This window comes from Arvicola amphibius, chromosome 2 (genome assembly GCF_903992535.2).
Source record: "Arvicola amphibius chromosome 2, mArvAmp1.2, whole genome shotgun sequence".
Classification (NCBI taxonomy): Eukaryota; Metazoa; Chordata; class Mammalia; order Rodentia; family Cricetidae; genus Arvicola; species Arvicola amphibius.
This window is the reverse complement of record NC_052048.2, coordinates 7,147,396-7,173,881: the sequence shown is the minus strand read 5'-3', so window position 1 is coordinate 7,173,881 and position 26,486 is coordinate 7,147,396. Positions and strand designations below refer to the sequence as shown.

General features: G+C 41.2%; 1 protein-coding gene across 1 annotated transcript in view; it reads left to right on the top strand.

The window, feature by feature from the left end:
- Positions 1–15,094, top strand: part of Etnk1 (ethanolamine kinase 1) — a 42,934-nt gene extending 27,840 nt beyond the window's left edge. The window contains exons 5-8 of the mRNA XM_038318395.1: positions 2,954–3,037; positions 5,030–5,190; positions 12,969–13,042; positions 13,262–15,094. Of these exons, the coding sequence (XP_038174323.1) occupies positions 2,954–3,037; positions 5,030–5,190; positions 12,969–13,042; positions 13,262–13,334 (392 nt within the window). The 3' untranslated portion in view covers positions 13,335–15,094. The remainder of the gene's footprint in view (positions 1–2,953; positions 3,038–5,029; positions 5,191–12,968; positions 13,043–13,261) is intronic.
- The last annotated feature ends 11,392 nt before the right edge of the window (positions 15,095–26,486 follow it).

Genomic DNA, 26,486 nt, shown 5'->3' with positions numbered 1-26,486 from the left:
GTTGATGTAATTATCTAAGATAATGAAAATCAATGCTACCCCTTAGGCTAGTCATTGTTTCTAAAGGTTAAGCATGTCTTGAGAATCTGGATGATCTAGAAGCCCCTCCATAGGAACTGAGTGAGTGCACATATAGTTCTAGGGGGTATTCTCATTATCTGTCTACCTCTGAGAAATTCTCATCTTAAGGAATTATTTATTAATAGTGGTATGAACATTCTTAAAATGGGAAGTATTAGAAATAAAAAATAAACTTACTGGATAAAGAAATAGCATATTCCTCTTGCTAGGAAAGCAATTTCTAATACCGTAATTTGATTTTTCTGGCACCCTAAAAAATAGGCCTCTATAATTTTACATTATTGCAGAATTTTAAATTTAAGGTTGAGTTCCACTTTGTAATAACTTGAAAAGAATAGTTAATGCAGATTTTTAAAAATTTTCTTTCCTTTAAAGCTTTGTGTCTTGTACAATGTGAGTTTGCCAAATTCTCTTCATCTGCTACAGATTAGGTATGCCATTGCTGCTGCCATGTGGCGGCACACCCGTGCTTCTTAAACGCACTGACTGGAGCTTTGTCGCCTCACTTGTTCACATGCACGGAGCCTGGTAACAGCCCCATCTGTATTTTGTTAGCTTCATTTTCTTATCTTTAGATTTCATTATAAACTCAACATAGCATTTAAACATAAAGGCCAGTGTTAATGAGTTAACGCTACTACAGAAGTCACTGCTAAAACTTTTCATGCTGAAACAGATTTTAACTTTTCTTAAAATGATTTATGTTTTAATTAAATTATGTGTATAAGCAGGTCTGTTTTTACCTGCCATTTTAACTGTATTTGCCAAATTCTAAATGTAATTTTGAAAGTCGAAGCTGTTATTTATGTGGACAGTAGGCTTCAGGACTGGCTGTGTATTTTATTGGCATTTAACTAACATGAGCTCTACGGGGAATTGTGCTAAAGAGCCAGAGCCATCAACAGCAGCATTAAAGTTCTGTGTGCTAGGCATGTTTGCTTGGTTCAGCTGTGGACCTCTGTAAATGTTGTGTTCTGTGCTTTGAAGGCTGGTGGAGGGTTCAGACGTGTTCTGGACCATTCTATTTAGTTTTACTTGTTGACAGTTTTGTATAGAATATACATAGTATTCTAAGAATAACATTTTTCCCTCAGAAATGCTCATTGTAAAGAAGTTTAAAAAAAAGTAAAGAGAAAGTCTCTTGTTATCACCTGTAGTAAAAGGAGCTGAGCATTTTGTTAGGGTTTGTTTCAGTTCATCTCTGCTCTGTATTCAGTATGCTCTCTTAGACGTATTTTAATAAATTGCATCACAATGTATTGACTGATTCAGCATCCATATTCACAACTCATATTTTAACTATTAATTTTGAAAGCTGTTTAACGGCTTTGTGTGAGATAAGGACTTGCCCTGCATGGTGCTTATCTGCAGCTTCTCATTGCCAGCCTTGCTCCAGTCCCTTCTGTTGCTCAGTGAAGTCTTTTAGTTATGGGTGTGCTTGTTCAGTAGTCCTGGGCTCGCAACAGGTCACACTTGTGGCTGAACTGCAGTGTGAGCTGATCTCAGTAACACTTAGAAACCTTACATTTATTGTAATAATATTGTGTCCAGTTTTACAAACTTAAATATGCTTTGATAACCCCCCCCCCCAAGTATTGAGGATCAACCCCAAGCCTGGTGCCTGCTAGGCAAGCACCCCACTTCCAAGCTACTGCCCAGCCCCTGCCATTCTTAGAGTTTTAGAATTTTATTAAATATAATTGTTTTCTGAAAATTTTTACATTTACCACTCATTTTTTTTTGGTCATTATGTTTTTTTTTTCTTCTGGTGATTGAATATGCTCTATATACTTTTTTGGATCAACTATACACATGTCTATGAAGACATTAAAATTCTGATGCTGTTTTATTTGAGAAATGACACTGTATAGACCAGGAGTCTGTTTTGTCACCTGTGGTCACTGGTTAAAAGTTGGAGTGACACATGTTTTCTCAACCTGGGCATTCTGGAAATGACTCTCAGTCATTCTTGTGTCCACCTTACCTGTAGCTCCGTGGTGTGCACATTGCTCCAGTGTAGACAGTAATGTACATTAGCTTTTTACTTTTCTCAAAATGAATAACGTCTAACTTTATTTTTTGCATATACAACTTGTAGATTTACATGTAATCCCCCCATAATGAGTACTTAAATATTAAAAATTCTAAGTAGTAGTATTCATTTATAAAAGGCTAGCAGGATTGGCTCTCTCTCTCTCTCTCTCTTTCTCACACACACACACACACACATGAAATCTTAATTTTAACTCATGGAAAAATTAATAAAACTTATACATGTTAGAAACTGTAGCATTGTTCGTTTTAAAAGGTGAAAGCACTATTGTAATACCCCTAAGACATGGAAAACTCAGTTATGTAATTATGCCAAACATACGAACTCATGTCTTAAACTGGTGATAACGTCAGATTGGTCAGTGAGTGTTAGCTCTGTCAGTCACGGGATTCAGGTTTTCAGAGTTTATGTTTGATTTTCATATGTAGATAAGCTTGCTATACAGTGTCTTATAGGTGATGTTTTGTTAAGATAGGCTGTTAACAATTTCCAAAGAGAGTTATTTCTCATTAAACATGAATTTTTAAATTACTGATGCCCCCATGTGGTAAGAAACATCTTCTGTTATAACTCAGAAATGACTATAATTTCATTTAAACAAAAATATGTCTCAAAATGCTGTTGATCAAGAAACATGATTTGAATTTTATAAAGCTCATTGCCATAAAATTCACAGCCTCACCCTGTGTTGTCTCAGAAGTGCATGTAACCAAGCACACGCATTGAGACAAGTATGAAAGGACTGAATTACAGGTAGTGTAGGGATCTTTTGATCATGTATGTGATTTCTTATCTGCTTTGTTTTTGTGTCTCATATAGGTGATGTACAGTTTATTGATTATGAGTATTCTGGATACAACTACCTGGCATATGATATTGGAAATCATTTCAATGAATTTGCAGGTGAGACCTACACATCACTGTTGGGGCTCCTACTAACAGTGTCATTCCCAGGGTTGTTTTAAGGATGATAACCTGGGTGGGAGCCGCACACCTGCCCACTGACTTGACCAGCTGGCTGTGTTTACTTGGAGAAAAGAGCTTTTTCGTTATTTGCCATCAGAAAATACTGCACAAGAGGGATGATCATAGCTTGTGTGAGAAGAGCTCACTAGTACTGCAGGGCAAGAGCCCAGGTGTTGGTCATATAATGGCCTTTGTTGGGGCTGGGGTTTTAGCTCCGTGCCTCTATGACATGTGCAAAGATTCTGCCTTCCATCCCTAGCACAGCAGAGCAGTGTGGCTCTTGAGATGCTTTTTAACAAAATGCTCAAACTTTGCATGTTTTTTCTTTTTGATTATAGCTATTAAAAGATTGAACGTTTTTTACTCCTGAATTTTATTCTATAATTGCATATAAAACAAGGTATTTTTATTTAGATGAAATCAATATACAATTATCATGGCTATATTTTTCTAAAAATAAAGATTAGAAAATTCTTTGAGTGTTTTTTCTTTCCTAGAGAGGATATCTTATTACTGAACTTGCTCTTGCAACAAACTTTTGTCTTTTTGTATATTTCAGATTAGCAGGCTAGGTGAAAGTTCTGTTTCTAGTGACTTAGTCCTGCCGGATGTACCATATGTATGCTGCAGCCTGTGTCTGTGCTGCTGCACATGTGTTCACGCGTGGTCCCATAGGCAGGAATAGGTTTGTGTACGATAAGAATTCACCTTTTCAAGCCAGCACGTGGGAGGCAGAGGCAGGTGGATCTCTGAGTTAAGGCCAGCCAGGGCTGCAAAGAGAAACCCTGTCTTGAACTCCCCTAACTCCACCCACAAAAAAGAGATTACCCTTTCATGACATGCATACTGTTGTAGCTATGAAGGAAGAAGCCACAATTGTCTTAGAACTTCTGTGAGGAAAGGCTGAATTAAACCCGAATGTTAGGTAGTATTTGGATACTCGAGTAGAAGAAAAGGGAGGGAGGCAGCATTAGGATGAGTGCCTTAGTCAGGTTTCTGTTGCTGTGAAGAGACACCATGGCCCCAGCAGCTCCCACAAAGGTTTCAGAAGTGTAGTCCATTATCATCGGGGGCCACATGATGCCATGCAGGTAGACATGATACTGGAGAAGTAGCTGAGAGTCCTACATCTTTCAACAGGAAGTGGTCTGAGACACTAGGCAGTATCTTGAACATACGTGAGATCTTAAAGCCCGCCTTCACAGTAACTCAAGACCACACTCTCTTCAAAAAGGCCTTATATCCCAATGGTGCCATTCCCTTTGGGGCCGTTTTTTGTTTATGTTTTTTTTTTTCAAACCACCACAACGAGATTGCTGTCAGTAGGATACAAAGCTCTCGAAGGAAGAGCAAAGGTTACATTAGAGAGGTGGGTTTAGAATATTTATGCAGAATCCCAAATGCCAGGCAAGAATAGTAGAAACTTTAGAGTGGGTCATAGGACTGTGGTAGCCCACCTACTTTTCTTTATTCCCTTCTTCATCTTTTCCCCTCCTTCTACTTCTCCTTTCAAAAGATATTAGAAAAAAATAGAAATAGAAAATACCAGAGTTGGATGATAAATGGGAGTAAATATATTGTTTTTTGAAACTTTTAAACAGTTTACCCTAGGGTAAAGTTTTCAAGAAAGAGTATGTTTGCCCTGAGTGTGATCAGAGATTGTGCAGAGGCAGGGCTTGCTCCTCTCTTCACCCTGTAGTGCTTAAAGCCACCCAGGGCGGGTGCAGATGGAGAGTGTGCCTTCCGTCCCTTCCGTTGATGATCAGCAGCTGTGTGTCTGATGTAAGCTGGGATTCTGAACGGCTGGCCTGTTGTTTAATAATACGTTGTGCTAGCAGAAGTGGAAGGTTTCTTTACTTTTCAGTTAGAAAGTTGGAGGTAGTACTCAGGCATGCTGAAGGGAGTTTCTTACAGTCCCTTCCTCCTCAGGTGTCAGTGACGTAGACTACAGTCTCTATCCAGACAGAGACCTCCAGGGCCAGTGGCTGCGCGCGTACCTTGAAGCCTACAAGGAGTACAAAGGCTTCGGCAGTGAAGTCACTGAAAAGGAAGTAGAGACACTCTTCATTCAAGTCAATCAATTTGCATTGGTAAGTTTAAATAGAATCAATGAAAATTTTCTTGGGATTCCTGGAACCATCTAACTAGCTGGACTAGCTCACTTGGTGAGCTCTGGGTTCAAGATCCTCCCTCAGTGTATAAGGTGGAGAGAGATGATAGGAAGACACTATAGACAATGACCTCTGCACATATGCACATATGCACATACACGTCTGTATGTGCCCACACACCTGCATTCACAGATAATATACATTCAAAGAAACAAGGTGGAAAATGCTATTGTCTCCATGTGCACATTGCTCCCACATCATTTATTATGTTCTGATAGAAAAAAGATAAGGGACAAATATAGAGACATCAAATTGCAAAATTATTTTCGGAAATATTTTGTTACATTTTGTTGTGTGTGAGTGTGAGTGTGTGATGTGGGAGAGTCTTCTGTTTGAGTTGATTTCATTGGCTAATAAAGAAACTGCCTGGCCCATTTGATAGACCGCCCCTTAGGTGGGTGGAGTAGACAGAACAGGAAGAGGAAGTGAGGTAGAAGGCTCAGTCAGATGCCACTTCTCTCCTAAGTTAGACAGACCGCCGTGCCTCTCCTCAGAGAGATGCCAGATGCAATGAAGCCAGCCACCAGGTCAGATATGCTGAATCTTTCCCGGTAAGACACCACTCATGGTGTTACAAAGATTATTAGATATGGGTTAGTCAAGATGTGAGAAAGAGGCTGAAAATAATGGGCCAGGCAGTATTTAAAAGAATACAGTTTCCGTGTAATTATTTCTGGGTAAAGCTAGCCGAGTGACCAGGAGCCAAGTGGTGGGATGCAGCCCGCCGCTCCTCACTACAGAATGGCGCCCACGTGGATAACTGGATCCACAGAAAGCCTGAGAAAGCTTGGGAAAGAATAGAGTAAAGCATGTTTTCTCCGTAGCAGCACTTTCTCGGGTTTGGCTTTGCTTGCTAGAGGCTTCCTGACTCAGCTTTAGCTACAAAACCCTCCATCTCTTAAGAGGTCCTGCTACAAAACACTTAAATGGCGTTGATAAAAGCTGACTGCATGCTTGTTTGTTTTCAGTGGTAGCAGGAAAAAAGCTGTGCTGTTTTAAAATGCTGGCGTTCTGGTCCGTCTTGCTATGGCAAACTCTGACTCTTTCAAGCAGGCGGTCCTAACTATGGAGCTTTTGATTGTTGTTTAACACTGTTGCAGCTTGCTTGCTGGCAGGGACCTTGAACCGCCACAGAGCTGTGGTGATAAACATGGCTACAACCAGTGCCTCTGCCATGAGGCTGGAAAGCTAAGGAATGGGCTGGATCCAGCTGCCAAAGTCACGGCTTTATTCCTACCGATATTGTTTGGTAAATTAAAGACTCATGTCGTCAGAAAAAGAGAGATATACAGTAAAAGAAAGATTCAAAGTTGAAGAAAATGTCTAAATGATTTATGATGTGTTAAAAATATATGCAGGCTAAAGGTTAAAGTTCTTAAAAAAAAAAAAGGAAGCAGTTTGTTGTGGTGGTACACACCTTTAATCCCAACACTTGGGAGGCAGAGGTAGATTGACCTCTGTGACTTCAAGGTGTGGCAGCACACACCTTTAATCCCAATGCCTGGGAGGCAGAGACAGACAGATCTCTGTAAGTTCAAGGTGTGGTAGCATATGCCTTTAATCCCAGCACTTGGGACGCAAAGGCAAGTGGATCTCTGAGAGTTCAAGGACAGCCTGGTCAACAGAGTTATTCCAGGACAAAGATATACAGAGAACCTGTCTTAAAAAAAAAAGTAAAAATAAACGAAATAGAGGTTAAAATAAAGCTCCACAGAGATGGAAAATACACAGAGAATCTTGGTACTGTATGCTATTATGCTCTCTTTGAATTGTTTAAATGCTGAGGAAGGAGCAACAGCTGCTAAAAGATATTTGTTTACAAATGCTGCTAAACTATTCCAGAATAGATATTTTGAAAATACCTTGACTTTAAAATTTGGATCTAAGGACATGATGCTTTGGAAAGGAGTTTCTTTTGTTTTTACAGAAAATGAGACCTTGTGGATTGCTTATATCCCAATATGGTATGATAGACCACGCCCTCCTGAAGGTTGTTGTGAACATCCTCAAAAAATTACTTTACGCAACTGATGACTGAGATGAACATGGTACACAGCTTACACCATAAAAGATCGGATTAACAGCGTCCCCATTCAGCAGGAAGCAGTTTGGAGAGAAATAACTGCGCCCATATTCCCAAATATTGTTTATAAGTGTTCTTTTACATTTAAAGGGGGATATAATATGGAGATGAGTAATTTTGCATTGATATGGATTTGGCTTTAGTGATTTAAATTTAAGGTCAATTTTGTTATATGTATATGTATTTCTGATACTGATTAATGTATTGTGATGGTGTAGTTCATTTAAAAATGTAATGTATATAGGTTGTTAATGGATAGTTATCAATATTAGTAAAACTTGTAGTTATGTTAGTTAGATTTTCTAGCTATATAGAGATATATTTAAGTTACATAGGCATTCTTCATATCTTTCAAAGACTACAGAATATCGCATTTTAGATGTTTTAATAACTTAAGGCTTTTCATGACAATGAGACACGTCAGCTCCTGGCAGCACCAATCTACTTAAAGAGGAAGATGGGCATCGAAGAGGATACTTATGGAGTTTGATAGCCATTTGGGCAAGAAACTGCTCTTGCCTGGACTATTGCATAAACTGAACACAGAGAACCCTCAGAGAGAGGACTGCTGAACTTGCCTATAGGTGAGATGTTCCTTCTGGGTTCCTGATTCATGAAAGAGTCTGCGAGACATTCTGCAGGACACAGCAGATAGTGACTGAACTGTCTTTGAAATTTCCTTCTTTATGGAAATGTCTGCTGGAAACTATGGGCCTGAAGGCCGAAGATGGATGCCCCAACGGTACAGAGGAATTTTGGGTGACTGTCCAGGCAGCTAGATGTCTCTGTCATTTCTAGAGTTTTGTAAGTTGCTTACTTCTTATTTACTTAGGTAATATTATATCTTTCCTGAGTTTTTGATGGAGTTGAAGAATGGATAGATAGTTAAAGTTTTCCTTTGTTATGATAAAAGATAAAATGGATATAAGTATTGTAACTAATTCTTACTTGATAACTATTTTGTTATATGTAATTTTACTATGTTAAAGTTAAAGCCTTTCTTTTATTGTTTAAACAGAAAAAGGGGAAATGATGTGGGAGAGTCTTCTGTTTGAGTTGATTTCATTGGCTAATAAAGAAACTGCCTGGCCCATTTGATAGACCGCCCCTTAGGTGGGTGGAGTAGACAGAACAGGAAGAGGAAGTGAGGTAGAAGGCTCAGTCAGATGCCACTTCTCTCCTAAGTTAGACAGACCGCCGTGCCTCTCCTCAGAGAGATGCCAGATGCAATGAAGCCAGCCACCAGGTCAGATATGCTGAATCTTTCCCGGTAAGACACCACTCATGGTGTTACAAAGATTATTAGATATGGGTTAGTCAAGATGTGAGAAAGAGGCTGAAAATAATGGGCCAGGCAGTATTTAAAAGAATACAGTTTCCGTGTAATTATTTCTGGGTAAAGCTAGCCGAGTGACCAGGAGCCAAGTGGTGGGATGCAGCCCGCCGCTCCTCACTACAAGTGTGTGTGTGTGTGTGTGTTTGTGTGTGCACGTGCGCGCGCATGCATGCGCACGTGTACACATACCTGCCACACATAGTACATGTGTGGAGAGCAGAGGACAATTTGCAGGTATGAGTTCCCTCACCGCCATGTGGCACCAGGCATTGAACTCATGTCCTCCGACTTGATGGCCAACACCTTTGTTTACTGAGCCATCTCATTGCCTAATTGTTCTAATAATATTACTCATTTAGCAGTTTCTCTCAACTTGTGTGTGGTTTTCTAAAAGGAAGAGTATATAGTAAGTTCATATATTGTGAGATTTAATGCCAACTTCTGGTTGTTCATGAATAATACTAGTTAGTTTTTGTCTAAATCCCTCTTTTTTTAAAAAACCAAATTCTGCTGGCCCCTGTTAAATAAATGCTTTCTTTCTTTTTGTGCTCTCTGCAGAATAGAAAGACTGGTAGGGCCTGTGCAGAGGTTTGCACAGACCTTCCCTTTGAGACTTGTGCTTGTAGCTTCCTTTCTTTTTGTCTTTATTTGCTTGTTTTTATTATTTTTCTTTTTGTTTTGTTGTTGTGGTTTTAGAGCAGGCTGGTCTTAAACTCACAGAGATCCACTTGCCTCTGCCTCCTAGGTGCTGGAATTACTGCTTTGCTTTTAGCAACTCTCATTTCCTCTTCCTGACACTTGAAGTATTTATCATATTTTACATGTTTGAGTGGATAAGTAACCTCCGCTGTTGTTGCCTTAAAGTTTAAGGTCTTTCTTCAGCTGCCCTTTATATCGTTGCTGTAGAGCAAGAATCGTGGGGAGGGTTCCTGGTATCATGATTGATAGTTTCAGTCTCATCTATTCTCAGCCGTGTCTCGCAGGATCCCTGTGTCTTGTCATTAGGATCTCCATGGTGAAAATAATGTTATTTGAGGCTTATTTCATAAATCATAATAGAAACCCCCATTTGGGATCACAACATTTAGCAAGTGGGGGAAATGAGATTGCACAGAGAATGTGCCATATAGTTGAGCTACAGATCAACATGGTGGGTGAGTTTCAACGTGATTAATCTAGTAGTTCAGTTAGGATTAAAGCGTAAGTGGGAGTTAGTGGAAAGCCGTAACTTCTCATTAGATTCCTGATGTCCCTTTTTGCCAGTGGCATCTTTGGGGAAACTGGCTTGATGCTGAGACCTGTGCCTTAGTGCTGGTGGCAATGTGAGCCCCAGGGTCATTGTGAGGCTTTAGAGTCCATGACCTCTCACAGCCTGAGGTTCCTGGTTGTTTATCTTTCTCATTGCTGCCACAGAAGGCCTGACAGAAATGACTTAAGGAAGGTTAGTTTGGTGGTGCATCATTCTGTTTGTCGTCCCTGTGAGGTTACACAGGGAGCAGAGAGCTCAGGCACTCACTGTTTGCTCGGCCAAACACAAGGGATCTGCCTGATCTTGAGAGGCAGGTCAGAAACAGCCCTCTTCTGTGTGTTCTGAAGGACTGTACTTGAAGTTAGTAATTCTCATGTAGAATATCATAAAGCGTTAGAAATTCATAGAATTCTTCACATGTAGTTTAGTAGGACTACATTCTTTTGATTTTGGGGTCCTGGGGGTGGACAGGGTCTTAACTCTGACTCAGGCTGTCCTGGAATTTGGCCAAGTTTACTTGGAATTTATAGTAATTCTCCTGTCTCAGCCTCTTAAATTTTAATTTAAATTTGAACATAATTTTTTTTAGTTTAGATTTGTTTATTTTATGTGTATGAGTATTTTGCCTGCATATGTGCATGCATACCATGTGTTCTACAGTATCCTAGGGGACCAGAAGAGGGCGTCAGACCCCCAGGAACTGGGAGTTACAGGTTATGAGCTACCATGTGGCTGCTGCAGACCAAACTGGTCCTCTACAAGAACGATAAGGATCTTAACATTGAACCATTTTCCCAGCCCCAATTAAAAAAAATATTATACAAGGTTACATAAGGCCATTACATGTGTGTATACAGTGTACTTGGAGCATTTACATGCATGTATACAGTATACTTGGAGCCCACATGCCTGTATATAGTGTTCTTGGAGCATATATACATATATCACAGTATGCTAGGAGCATACATGCGTGTATATAGTGTACCTGGAGCATTACATGTGGTGTACACTGTACTTGGAGCATTTTTGTGCGTGTATACAGTGTACCTGGAGCATTTACATGCATTTGCACAGTGTACCTGGAGTATTACATGCATGTGCACAGTGTACTTGGTGTTAGGAATTTTCCTAACGTGAGCTCATGTATTTATTTACTTTGTATGGGCACGAGCATGCTCACACCATATTTCTCTCCTGCCATATGGTTCCTGGATATTAAACTCAGATTGTCCGGTGGTTGGTAGCAAGCCGCTTGACTCTGAGCCATTGGTCCTTAACATTCCCAGTGCTCTGACCCTTAAATGTAGTTCCTCATGTTGAGATGACTCCTACCCATAAAATTATTTTCATTGCAACTTCATAACTGCAGTTTTACTGCTGTTGTGAATCATAATGTAAATATCTGTGTTTTCTGATGGTCCTAGGGGATTTCTGTGAAAGGGTCACTCAACCCCCAAAGTGGTCATGACCCGCAGGTTCAGAACTGCTGTTCCGAGTGATCTCACTGGCCCCTTTTGGTGCTTTTGCCTTAGAGGATATACCAGAAATAAAATTGGGCTTTTAACATTATTATTTATTTTAGAGCATCTTTAGTAAAAGTAAAGTATTTCTGGGGAAGTAAAATTTCATTTTTGTTATTAAAAAATATGTATGAGTGTTATGCCTGTGTGTATGTCTTTGTAACACTTGTATGCCTAGTGCCCCACAGAAGCAGGGAGAAGACATTAGATCCCCCGAGTTACAGATGACTGGGAGCTGCTCTGTGGGTAGGTGGTAGAAGCTAGGAATCACATCTGGGTCTTCTGGAAGAACACCCCCATGTTACCAGAATTAGAAAAAAATATTTAAATTTTTAGTTTGTCATTGTGTGTGTGTGTGTGTGTGTGTTTGTGTGTGCATGTGTGTACGCATGTACATATGTGCGTCCGTGCACACATTGGAAGTTGGGACAGCATTTAGGAGGAGATTTTTCTTTCTGTCATGGTTCCTGGGATTAGAGTCAGAGCTCTTCCTTATTGAACTATCTTGATGCTGACCGGTATTAACAGAATTTTAAAATATCATGTCTAAATGGAAATTATTTGTGGGCTAGTGAAATGACCTAATGGCCATAATAAAATTCCTGGAACTCATATGATGGAAGGAAAAAACATTTCTACAATTTGTCATCATTCTTTCACATCCATGTGCATGCACACTGTGTGCGTCTCTCTCTCTCTCACACACACACACACACACACACACACACACACTCTTAATGTAATTAAAAAAGAAAATGGGGCTGGACAGATGGCTCATAGGTTAAGAGCACTGGCTGATTTTCAAGAGGGAATTGGCATTTGGTCCTAGCACCCACATGGTGGCACACAGCAGTCTGTAACTCCAATTCCAGTTTTAAAAAATGCTCTTCTGGACTCTGTGGGCACCAACTATATACGTGGTGTACATAGATACATGGAGCCACTCAAACAAATATGTAAAATAGAAATGCTAATCATTTACAAAATTGTTATAAGGCATATACAAAATTATGTTACAATTTCTAATCCATTAGTTTTAAGTTCTAGGATACAGGTTTCACGGATAGACTCGCTAATCAATATTGTAATTTATGTGTATAGTGGAGCCAATAAAATAGATGGAAGGGTGTGAACCACTACTTGTGTCTATATTATGTGGACTGCTAAATTCTGCATTGGGCAAAGACTATTGAAACTCCTAGACTTGAGTTTACAAGTCATTCTGACTTTTTTGCTTCCTGGATAGACAGAGTCATCAGTGATGACCAAGTACTACCTTGCTTCAGTATATTCTGTTCCGGCTGTGCTGTGTGAAAATTAACAGAAGGGAGACGATACTATGGGGGCTAGAGAGTGTAGGTAACTCTGTAGATCTAGGTTCAGTATTTACCAAAAAAGTAGAAAGAAGGAAAGTACTATGCATGCAATTGACGGAAAGCATAGAATTAACAATTTTGTATTGTGTACAAAAATTTGTTTTCATAATTCTTCATTTTTCTTCTCTTTAAGGCTTCTCATTTCTTCTGGGGACTCTGGGCTTTGATCCAAGCCAAGTACTCCACAATTGAGTTTGATTTCCTTGGGTAAGATGATATGTGAACTGTGAGGTGCTGTCTGTCTGGACTTGGTTGTTCTAGTGTGTAGAGATGGCAGGGGGCGCTTTGAAGGCCACGTGCACTTAAGCCATGCAGAAGCTTCCAGGCTGGCGAGTGCTCAGCATAGGAGTGTCCAGTAGGTGGTGCAGCAGGCTAAGCTGAAGGACTGAGGTCAGCTCTGAGTTTTCCTTGTTCTTTCTTCACTAGGTATGCTGTTGTTCGCTTTAACCAGTACTTTAAAATGAAGCCCGAGGTCACAGCGCTAAAGATGCCTGAGTAAAGAAGACACCTCATTGTTCTCCAGGAGCTGAGCACTGCTTGTGGATGTTTCCGAAGAAATTCCGAAAGCCAATATTTGTTAACACTCATTTAATTTGGTTATCTTGCTTTACAAATTATGCCTCTAAACAGCCAATCTATTTTTAAATAGAATGATGTTAAAAATATGGTTACTGTTGTCAGTATGTGACGGGCTAGAGATTTGTCCATCAGTGGAAAGAGTCCAGTTGGCTTTAGCCTTTGGCAGCACAGTCCGTGTTACATGTGATTATTTGTTAAAGATTTGACATGACTGACTACTTTTCATCTTTAATTTGTTGGTTCAGTGTATGAAATGAGATGTTGTAGAGATCTTTTAAAAGTTTTGTTATAGGGTTAATTTTAGAAAAACATTCTTGTTTGGTGTGACCTTTGTAAAATGAATCATTTACTCTTGACATGGCAGTCACTGCCTTCGTAGTAACTTAGGGTGTTCTAGACTTTTCTAGATAAGTGCCCAATGAAGAGGGAGCAAGGCAGTTACTGTCTCTAGGGGTATACTTTCTTGAATTGGAAATTGGAAATAATTTCTCTGAAGAATACAACTTAGAGTTAAATTGTCTCTTTATATAGCCTGACAATATAAAATATATTTACTGTATAATCCTGGAATATAAGTATAACAATTTAATGTTAAAATGTGTATTAAGTCATGTTTTAAAATACTAGATATGGTCATTTAAGGTAATAGTCCCAGTTTTTAGAATTTACCTATCAAATTGTTTCTAACCAAAAATTTTGTTTAACTTGATTCTTTTTTTGTTTATTTAGTAGTAACTGATATTGTTCATATTTGAAACAAACATACAGAGTTCATCATACTTGGAAGCAAGGAATATCATTTAGATTCTTTCTATTCAGATTCATTCCTTAGGTTTGTTTTGTGTCTGTAGAGTCAGCAAATGGTTGCTTATACATGTAATTTCAGAGTAATATTGTTAAAGCAGTTAGAAGAACCAGTAAGGAACATTTAGGTAGGTCATTGAGCTTGAATACTTAAAATCTTAACAAATAAGGAAATGTGAATTAAATAAGTAGTCTTGGTAGGAGGACTTGTTTTATCTTGTTTTTGTTAGTCTAGTTTTTATTTTTATATAGGTGTGAGAGGGAAGCAATTATTATATGGAAGGAAGTTAGGTCTTTGAGGTAGACCAGAAGGCTTTAATCTTTGAAGACTGTGGACTTGAACAGTCACAGCTAACTTAACTTAGCTTAGTCAGACAGGCTTTGCACTTTGGTCACATAAGTGCTTTTGTACTAAGTTGGCTCCATGGATCTGCATATTTAAAGTCTGCAGTACAGATCTATCCTAAGACATTGTCTGGTATATTGTTCCACATGACTTCTGTTCTCAGACAAGTGCTTTAAAATACTTGGATTGTCTCAACGTGTTCAAAGCTAATAAAGTAAGTAGAAACACTTACAGGCCATGGCCATTTGAGATGGTAAATTCTAGCCACGTAAATAGACTCCTAAGTATGTGTCTCTAACAGTGTTAGACCTGGATTTGGTTTCTACCTCCCTAATGTTGTAAAGTTCACTTTCGTTTTTATGAATCACATTACTGTAAGATCATTACAATTCTGCCGACTTGTTTGAATGAAAACAAATAATGACTAGCTCTTTTCAATGTTAAAGCAAACCTACAAAAAACTGGCTTAGTGGAATTTTCATTTGTGATTGGAACATTGTCATAGAATGATAAAAATGTGAGCCTCCTGATTCTTTGCTTTCCTCCTCTTAAAATCCAAGAGTATGTGTCACGTGGAAACACTGGAGAACAGTGTTGGCTAGTTCTTGAGAGTGCTTTGAGTGGAGGCTTACCATGCTGCTGCTGCTGCTGCTGCTGCTGCTGCTGGCGGTGGTGGTGGACTGCATAGCAGCCAGCTGAGACAGCTGCCCCTGAGACGCCAGTGGCAGTGCATGCCCTGACAGCGAGGCGTCCTTGTTCACCCTGCTAGCATGGAGGAGATCTTGGAAGAAGACGAGCACATGTAAACTGTTGTCCCCATTCCTTGGCCAGATTTGGATGCTCTGATGCGCCTGCTTCCCATACAGCTTTTGGGGATCATGGTGTGGATTATCAACAGGATTCAAAATGTCTTTCCTTTGTGTTGACCATGTAAGGGATTCTAAAGAGGGTACATTGGGACAGCTCAGAAGAGCATCCCTCTAAAATGTGTCCTGTGGCTTGCTAGGGTGTTAGTTGCCTTCTTTTGTTAAGCTAAGGAACTTGAATGCCTTACCTAATCACTCAACTGGTGGTAAGCTCATTTTGTAAATATGAAAGTGGATGTTAGAAGTGGCATTCATGGATGTTCAATGTTAATCAATAGACCGTAGTGGCCTGGAAGCTGTAACAAGCAAAATTCCACATTTCTGCCCTCCACCCTGATCCTGTCTCCCTGGCACACCTGTATGATCTTGAACCTGACCAATGATATTTGATTTCCCTCCCCTCTTCTAATCCTGTGCTACCACCATTTTCTGGAAATGAGATGTGGTGGACACGTCTCACTGTTGACATGATCTGCCTGAGATCAACATGAGCACAAACCTCATCAACTAGGTCTGCCTGGAGTGTAAATAGGACAGTGTAAATAAGCAGCTGTAATTAGTGTGAGTTGTGTCCTGCATACAAGAGTGTGTAGTTTTGCATTCTCCTTTGTAGAAGTTTTTCTGTCACTAAATGATCCAGTCTGTTGGTGTTTGGCTGGGAACAGTGCACACCTCTAGCTGTGCAGTGAGATAGCAAGAACTGGAAGTAAGCTTTATTGGGTTTAGTTAATGTTGTATTTATTTATTCAGCCTCTCAGTGCCTAATAAGACTTTTCTCCAGTTTTTACTCAGCCGTTGATTTTTTTTTGTGTGTGTGTGTGTGTATTAGATTCTGGGAAGCAGTGAATTTATAATGCTCACTCTTTGAGTCACAATTTGAGGGTAAAGGAAGCTAAAAATGTAATTTAGTGTTTATAAACTGAAGTGTGGCCCCCTTTTCTATTTCCAGAGTTTGTTGACACTTTCGACAAAATCTTGGTATTCTGTGTGACTGTAAATCACACCCATACAAGACATAGGGCAAATGGCATCTCTTAATTTTGTCAGGTGGCTTCTCTGGAGCAGTTCAGTGTGGGGCTATGAGAAGAATGGTGACTTTTTTTGACAACTATCCCATGTTTATTTTAACTTTATGAGTTTAGACTTAAAGGAAGAATTCCCCCAAGCACTCTAGAGGAAAAGTCCTCAGGCCTCTGAGTTACCCAGAAACCGCCTGTACCTCCTGATGCTCTCACTACCTGATGGAGAAAGGGAGTAGTGTCAGGATTTTGGGTTTTGGTTTTTCTTGACTTGCTTTTAAGCATTTTATACTGCATTCCTGAGTACTGTAGACTTAAATATTTCCCTGTTAATCTGTCATCCTGTTGACAAAGTCAACAATGCTTTGTCCTGGGGTTTTCCTAGTAGCAGCATCGTGTGCTACCTCACACAGAAGGTGAGCGCAGGTGGAGACTAGCCTCTGAGTGTCTGTCACTTCAGGGCCTGTTGCTGTGGTCTTTCTTCTCTGTCAGATGTCATGATGGCCTTTACTGTGAAGCTGAGCTGCATCTTCAGTCATGTTTCTGTTGTGAAAGGCAAGACGAGGCACGGCGAGCTGCCTTTCCCCATAGTGGCGGCAGTGTTAAGTCTTGGGTTTGACGAATGCTGTTAGCCACTCCAGATAAAACATCCCTGTTTTTGGAACTTCAGCTTGTATTTCTGCAAAAGAAAATACTTTTGAGGTTTTTGTATTACCTTGAATTCTTGAAGACTAAGTTCAGTGATATGTTAAATGAGTTAGATTTGTTTGAGTAGTTTTTATGCTGAAAAATTTTCAATTTTGGCACAATTTGGTATGGGAAGAAACCCCAAAATGTTTGGATTAGAAACAAATACTGATGCTTCACTCATAAGCACTTTAAAGTTGTGTGTTGGAGGCTACTCTCCTGGACTGTGCGCTGTAGTACCACCAACACCACCTTTGTCCATTGTGCATTGTATGGCGTGTGTACTTGCAAAAATACTTCTTAAAATAGTTACAGTTTTACCTTTTAGTTATCTTGCTCACTGTGATAATTTTGAGCCGATTAATACGTTAATAAAACACTAGATGCTTACAGAACTGAAACATCACCTTGTCTTTTGATTGGTTTGTGAAAGTGGAGCAGGAAAACCTAGTGGATTGGAATTACAGGCTTCCTAGCCAGGAACTTTGAGAGCTGGGTTGAAACCCAATGACACCTGCAGAGCAGTGGAGGGAGAACAGAGTACCTGCTCACCATGCCTGCACTGTGGCATGCGGCTGCTTGTTTGTAGGTAGTGACAAACTGAGTGTTCATTGTCAATAATCTGAAGTTGTCCTCTGTATTTACCTGTACTAAAGTAACTGTAAACTAATGGAACCCACAAGAACTTTTCTGTATTTAGGAGCTTTTGTACAGCAAGGTCAAACATCCTGATTGAAGGAAGAAGACATGGTGTTATCTATATGCAAGGGGAAAAGCTGAACTGAGAACTGTCATTGCATTGGCCATCTGTTGAATCGGGAAGCTGTGGCATAGATCTGAAATTTGTGTTTCTCAAATGTGAATTGTAGTCTAATGCTGCTTTGTATAGACTGTAAGTGCTACGGATAGTCTCAGCACTGAACATGCATCGATACCTCGCAGATGAATGCAGCCTTTGTCCTAGGTTTCCCTACGCCTCAGCCAGTGTCTGAGTGCCGGAGAACATGCTCATCTGTTTGCTAGCGGAGATACTTCCTGCTTTTTCCTTTGTTGTTACATATTTTTGTGTTTGAAATTTAAGTTTTACTACTGTTAATTTAAATAAGATTTGTTTCGTGGCTAAAATGGCATTGCCAGTGAAATCAACAGCCTCATTCATGTAGCTGCTGAAGTGACATTTGTGTTCTGTGTTCATGGACTTGCAACGAAGCCGTGTTTCTGTTCAGATACAAGTGCGGCTTAGGCTTTATTTCTGTTTAATAAGGCTTTCTACCATTGATTAAATGAAGGAATGTATCTTTTTGAAGAGATTTATATTCTGTAAATAAACACTGGTTGTAACAATAAAGTTGAGTTCTAACTATAATGTGTCCGTGTTATTTGTACTCTTGGAGATTGTCTCTTGTAGAATATATGGAAATACAAGACTTTAAAGGATTGGAGTTTAGTGATGAGTGTTTGCCTAGCAAGTGTACTCACTGTCTTAGTTTCGCTCCCTAAAACGAGGAGAAATAAGGGCTTTCCAGAATCACCAATAAGGCCTGGGGAGCCGTCTGCTTAGGAGAGCAGTTAGTTCCTGAGCAATCATGAGGCCTGGAGTTTGGATCCCAGGACACACATAGCAATCCAGGTGCTCCACACACACCTGTACCCCAGCTCCCAGGGCATGGACACAGATGATCATTAGGGCTTGCTGACTCCCAGCCTAGCCAAGGATACATGAGCCTGGGTTCAAGGAAAGATGTCTCAAAGGAACAGGTGAAGCATGACAGGACTTGTGGCTTCCTCCTTCAGACCCATGCACCCATATAGGTTTGTGTGTGATTTTGTTTTCCTTTAAAAAGGTATGTAAGTGTTATGTTTGGGGCAATTTAAAGTTTCTGGTTGTGCTGCTGTTCTGTTGCTATGATAATATGCCATGGCCACAAGCAACCTAAGAATTTATTTTGTCTTAGAGTTCCTGAGAGATAAGTCATATGGAAAGGCATGGTTGTGGTAGAAGCAGGAAGCTTGGGTGGTCCTTCTCTTCACTCCCTTCTCCCCTCCCCTCCTTGTTTGTTTTTTTTTTAAACAGTGTTTCTCTGTAGCCCTAGCTGTCCTGGAACCTGGCCAACCAGGCTGGCCTTGAACTCAAGAGATCCACTCACCTCTGCCTCCTGAGTACTGGGATTAAAGGTGTGGGACACCACTGCCCAGCAGACTGATTGTACTTCAACCACATAGAAAAAAAGCATTGGAAGTGGCGGGAGGCCGCACACTCTCAAAGCTCACTGACATGCTTCTTCCTGCAAGCCTCTACTAAGTGTTCTGTAACCTCTCTAGATAGCCTCCTCTGGACCAATTGTTGACATACATGAGCACGTGCGGGGAAACAACCCATTCAAACTACAACCCTCATACTCTTGATTTGCAGTATACTGTGACAACATTTTGAAAATCTGCTTTTGGAGGTCCAGTTGCGGAGGTGTGCCTCCACTATGCTTACATAATACTGGGTATTGAACCAAGAGCCTAGTGTCCTGCACAAGCACTCTGCCAGCTGAGCCTCACCCCTAGTCTCTAGATAGCTGCTTCTCATGGTTCCCACCTGTGATAGTTTGGATGTAATTGGCCCTCATAATCCCAGGGAGTATCACTAATGGGAGGTGTGGGTATGGCCTTGGAGGAAGTGTGTCACTGTGGGCTGACTTTGAGGTTTCACACACTCAGGATACCACCCAGTGTGTCAGTTACCTGCAGAATGTAGCACCCTCAGCTTCAGCACCACATCTGCCTGCACGTGGCAATGCTCCCCATCGTGATGACAATGGACTGAACCTCAGAAACTAGGCGAGCCACTTCAATTAGATGTTTTCATTATAAGAGTTGCTGTGGTCGTGGTGTCTCTCCACAGCAATAGAACACTGACTAAGACACCAACAGACTCTTTCTTAAAAGTTGTACCCAAGTGACTTTGGAAGATTCACTTTCAGAAAACCATCTTTCTACTAAGAAAGTTGTGCTTTCTGTTGTCTTTGCCCGCCTCACTGCAGTACCCCGTAGGCACCTCTTGGGGTACTTGCTTGTTCTAGTTCTCTGCTTTGGGGATCTTGTTTTCATGCTCCCTAGCAAGATGAAAGTTCTTCTCTGCTCACAGCATTAGAGCACTTTGAGGTACACGATGAACTCTTGCTTCCCACATGAAGAAAAGTATGGAAAGTAGAGAAACATTTTTAAATAAGAACACGCCAGGAAGGCAGCATTTGCCATTGCAGGGAGGCTAATTTCTGGGCACAGTTGTCCAGGTTAACTTTCCTAAGCCAGTGTGATGCCCACAAGAGAACCTACTATGCTATCTGGAAAGTGGAAAGTAATACTGTATTCTTTCTCCTTCCCCGCTCCTCTCTTTCCTTCCCTTGATTTGGTTTGCTGTTTGTTTGAACCTCAATTGAGGGAGATATGTTTTATGTGTAAATTTTATTTATATATTATTAACTGCAGCTAATTTTTTCAGAGGTGACCAGAATTCAGTGTTCTTAGATTTTGGTATACAAAAAGCTTTCAAAGCCCCCACTAGTATATTTTAAATTTTAAGTATAGTGTTTGTGTGATGTGTGCACATCGGTACAGGTTCTACTGCACCTATATGGAGGTCAAAGGACGATTTCGAGTCAGTTCTTTCCTCCCACCTCTACATAGTGTGGGTTTAAATGACAGCGCCCCCCCTCACTTTGTATATAGGCTCAGACTTTCCAGTACACAGTCCTTGCTTGGTGACACTGTTTGGGTATGTTTAGGAGCGTGTGGCCTTGCTGGAGGAAGTATGTCACTCACAGTGGGGCTTTGATGTTTAAAAAAACCAACACTTTGCAGTGCTTGCTCTCTGCTTTTTGGTCACGGTTGAAGGTGTGAGCTCCTCAGTTTGCTGCTTCAGAAGCCATGCCTGTCTCCCCGCCATGATGGACTCATGCCTCTGGCACCGTAAGCCTAAATAAGTAGTCTGGTCATGGTGTTTCATCACAGCAGTGAACGAGTTTACAGACAAGCTCAGGTCATTAGATTTACACAGTGCTGAACCGCCGAGCCATCTCACCTTCCCAGTTCTGAAACAGGAGGATCTCTCGAAGACAACTCGGGCTGTCCTAGAAGTGGTTCTATAAACCAAGCTGGTGTTGAACTCAGAGATCCCCCTATCGATCCCCCAAAGCACTGGGATTAAAGATGTGTATCACAATGCCTGGTGTGTGCATAACAGTAAAAGAAGCAGTACATACTCTTTTTCACTCTCAAGAAGAGTTACAACTAAAGCCTACAGTCAGTTTTCTTGTAATATTTTATAACTCAGGAAAACACAAAGCAGATGTTATTGACTTGCACTAGACCTGTCTGAGAAAGGTATTAATAGCTGTCAGTAATGACTTGTGTGGGCAAGAGTCTTTTTTCCCAAACACTTGGCACTTGAGTTGGGTTATTACTTTTGGTACAAGAAAAGGGGAGCCAGCCTGCCTTTGTCACTTCTGTCGCTACAATAAAGCACCTGACAGAAGCAACTTAAGGATGCAAGGGTTTATTTTAGCCACAGTTTGGTGGGTAAGGTTCATGACAGTGAGGTCACGTGGTAGCTGCTGAGGCGGCCAGTCTCGTGGCATCTACTTCAGCACGCTTCCTTTCTATACGCCGGATTCCATCCCAAGGAATGGTGCCATTCATAGTGATCCGGGTCTTCACAACTTAACCTAATGTAGATAACTCCCCACAGATAGACCCAGCTGATGCTAGAGCTCACAAAGTTGACAGCTGAGGTTACCTATGCAGCCTACAATTTCTTTGGACACAGCAGATATTTTTCTCGAATTAAATTCAGCAGAAGACTATGAATCAAACACCCATCTACTAAGATCTCTCTAGTTGGTTTTCTCAACTATTTGTACTGTGAATCTTAATAGCAGAAAAAAAATCCTTTTTACAAAAATGTTATATTTAGTAATTAGTTGGTGAAGAATGCTATTTCAGTCTTCACACCACACCAAAGATGCTAATTCAAACTGCTCTCTTTTCCTCGTTTCGTAACACTAGGAGAGAATTTAAAGTGTGGTTGTGATTCCTGCATATTTCTTTTCTCATGGTGGCAGAAGGCTGTGTAGGTGCCTTGACAAAGGCTGTCTTGTTGACATCCCTAACAAGAGGCTACAGCCTCCCACTCAGGGATTTGTGAGCTCCGGCTTTGGAATCTAAAATGCAAAGTACTGATCCTGTTTGCCAGCGCTCACCTCCCTATCAGTCTCTCACAGAATCCTCTTGCCCCGAGTGTTGACAGCGCCATTCCATCTCTCTTTCAAAATAAAACACCAGGGCAGGGTGTTGCGTGCATCTCGGAAATGTGAACCCTTCACCATTGTAGTTGTTGTCTACACGTTCTGGTTTATCTAGCTTTAGTGACATTCTTCTCCCACCTCAGTCGGTACTCTTAAAGACCTCGTCATTTCTGTTTCCTATTCCGGCCTTCATTAGGGACCCTTGTCACCTTGGGCTCTCCTGCCATCCCACCACCACCGAGATAACAAGCTTGGATGTGCCCAATGTCTCCCCTTTAACTCCCATGTCGGCAGCTGACTTTGTGTGTGTGATACAGGGTTTCTCTGTGTAGCATCCCGAACTATGAACTTGCTCTCTAGATGAGGCTGGCCACCATGATGACAATGGACCAAACCTGTGAAACTGACGCCACCAACAATGAAATGCTTTCTCTTACAAGAATGGCCTGCTCGCAGTACCATTCACAGCAACAGAACACTGACTAAACAGTTCCTAGAGGTGTCCTGCCTGCAAGCGTGCCTATGTTCCACATTCGTGCAGCGCCCCCTGGAGGCCAGAAGAGGATGTTGGATCCTCTGGAACTGGAGTTGCAGATGCTTGTGAGCCACCCTGTAGGTGCTGGAAATAGAATCCAGATACTCTGCAACACGAGTACGTGCTTATTAACAATTGAGCCATCTCGCCATCCCCTTTTAATTTACCTGATACTATTTTATTCATTTCATTCTTATTCTTTCCTAAGTATGCTATTTTAAAGGGCAGTTTGTATAGTACTACATATGTTGCTCAACAGGTAGAATGGTTACCTAGCATGCACCAAACCATGGTTTCAGTTGCTAGCACTTAATACATTGGATATGGTGGCACATGTCTATAATCCTAGTAGTTGGGAACTGAAGCCAGGAGGATCAGAAGTTCAAGGCTGGGCTGCAGCAGGTGAAGACACCTGCCACCAAGCCTGAGAACCTGAGTTCAGTCCCCAGAACTCACATGGTAGAAGGAAAGAATCGGCTTCCTCAAGTTGCCTTCTGATGGATACCTGTGCTTCATGACGTGTACATGCCCCCACCCCATGCCGAATAAAAGCTAAAAACTGAAGCAAAGTAAAAGCTTCAAGGTCACCCTTGATTAAATAGTGAGTCAGCCCAAGGTACTTGAGATCCTGTACTAAATAATTAATTAACATTAAAAGGAAATGAAAGCTAAGTGAAGAACGTGTCTGTTTGAACACACGTGGGCTTATTGCTGGGAAGATCCGCTCAGAATGTACATTTCCTGGGAAGAGGCCAGGAAAGGCGACAAACTGGCTCCCCGTTCGGGTTCCCAAGAAGCAATTTACTGCTGAGCCCACATCCCACCCCCCAGAGATTCCTTTTTACTCAGGAATTTTTCTTGTGAACCACCGCTTGGAAATGTTTGCTGAGATCTAACCTTGGGTAAAAGAGTCGGGCTACTTAAAGGCAGGAAGTCCAGATAGGAGGGGGAACACACAGCATGGATCCCCCAGGGATTTTTCTGTGGATGTCCTTCAGGATGCTCTAGGTCCCTGCAGTCAGCGTGTTGGGGCAACACAGGATGAAAGGTCATGTGAATAGCCTGACCCAAGATACATACAGATAACACCATTTCCCGCACCTCCCTCCACTCCAAGCAATTTCCATTCTCAGACATTGACTTCAAATGCACACTGATCTGAGTACTTGACACTCAGGCACCTGTGACCAATTGGTTTAAGCTCTGGAAAGCTCTACAGGCCTTTAGGTAAGAAATGTGGACTTTTAAAACCCAGGCCAGCTTCTTGTATTCTCTTTTATGGCCTCTAGGACTCCATACCTATTCACTATAGAAAAGTGACTACAGAGAAACCAAAGGTTAAATTGTAGCCCTATGTAAATAACATATGTCTATTTCCAGTTTTCATTATTCATAGGCATCTGTATGTTAGCATGTGCATCACAATAGTTAACAGACATGAACACAAAAATTAGAAAACTAACCACAGTTAGTTCATACTAGCATTTTTCTTTTTAAAGTTTTAAAAAATTATTTTAAATTGTGTACGTGCAAATGTGAGAGTATGTATGTGAGTGTGTGCGAATTTAAGAGTGTATGTGTGTGTGAGAATATGCTAGTGGGTATGTGTGTGAGAATATATATGTGAGTGTGTATATGTGTGAGAATATGTATGCAAGTGTGTGTAGGTGTGCATGTGTGCGCGTGTGCCCACGGAGGCCAGAGGCTTGGGATGTTCTTGGAGCTGGAGGTACGACTGATCATGGGGGGAACGGAACTCAGCTCCTCCGCGAGAACAATACATTCCCTTAACCACTCGGCAATCTCTTCAGCCTGTTTTTTTCCTTTTTAAAAGGATAACTTTCAGTCTTCTTTCCCCCTCCTTTTCCCGCTCCCCCACTTCCCTCTGCCCTCCTTTCTTCACAGTGACTAAGGGTTTGTAGACCCTGAGCAGTGCCCAGCCACTGAGCTCCGTGCCTTCCCACCTTCCAATTTCTTCCTGGGTCGTTGCTTATGCTCCATTGTGGGTTACACCTCAGCTCACAGTGGAGCTTCTGCTGTGGATATTGTAGGTGTGTAGCCTCCCCAAATCATGTCACCACGATTGTGACACATTCTTGCCACTAACTACACATTGCCATTTTCAGTTTTGGTTCTAATGTGCACAGTTTCAACGAACTTTCCTTTCTGAGCCTGGGTCTCAGGTCTCACAGTCAGACTGTCCTCGAACTTGCTATGTGGCTGAGGATGGATTCAAACTCATTTCTTCTGCCTCCACCTCTGGACTACTGGGATAAAGGGAGTGAGCACATTATCACATCTGGTTAATTATCATTAAAGGTATTTGTCCCGATGTTCTTAGCCTTTGGTTGCTGGAATCCAGTTGCCTGTTTCATGTTCCAAAAGGATTTCACCTGAAAAACACAGAAGTGGGCAATGGATGCCTATTAAGAGGTTAAGCAGAGCTCATGTCCAGTAGGAAGTGACTCCAGGCTTGCAACATTTCAGGACTTTTCAGTCACAGAAGTTCTCATCACTGTCCTGCAGAACTTCTAGCACAGGTTCGGCTTTTTCCTCAGTACAAGTGGGATGTTCAAGGTGGTAAAAGAATTGAGGACCATTCCGGCTTGAAGTGACAAGAGGATGTGGTAAAACTAAAGGCAAAGTGTCTCCAAGGTTTACACGAAGTGAACAAGGTTTTGTTCATGGAGTCCTGAAACGCTGAACCAAGGACTCCCGAGGTTAGGACACTGTGGCTGTGAAGACTTAGTAAATATGAGACTCAGGACAAGGAGCAGAGATGAAGTGTGACGGGAGAGTCAAGGGAGTTTATGCCTTAGACAAGAATTCCTGCAACTGAGCCTCAGGCCCCCTGCTGTGTGTGTCTCGGTGACGCACACAGCCTCCCAGCAGGCAAAGATGGCCGAGTGCTAGCAATATCCTTACAGACCACAAGGTGGTGATACAATGTCACAAGTCTGTCTTGGAATCTTGCTTTCATTCTGGACACTTCCTCTGTTTTTAATCTAAGACTTTTTTCTTTTTGACTATGTTTTAGTTCCTTTAATTTTTTTGCACCCTTTCAAACTGTTTTCTTCTTTTAAATTTCTCTTTAGCTGTCCGTTAAAGCAATCATGATCTTTACACTAGTTCACTGAATAGAATGCATTAAAATTTTAAATTCAATAACATTTGTTGTAGACCATTGAGAGAGACCTGTATGGAAATGAGGAGCATAGCTGAACAAACCTCCCCATACACATCACTCAGCTTAGAGATCCCCACTCACGCCAGTGCTGTGCCCCTGCCCTCACACTCCTTTGTCCCATGTTTGGAAGCTTGTTCAGGTTGATCCGTAAGGCCATCTCTTATCCATGAAGTTGCTCCAGCATAACTACAATGCCAGCGTCACTCCTAAAACATTATCAGTTCCTTAATATTACAGATTGCAAAGGTAACATCCAAAGCTCCAATGGCTCAAAAGTTAAAAAAGATTATAACTTAATCCTTGGGATTGGCATGTAAATAAAGCCCACATATTA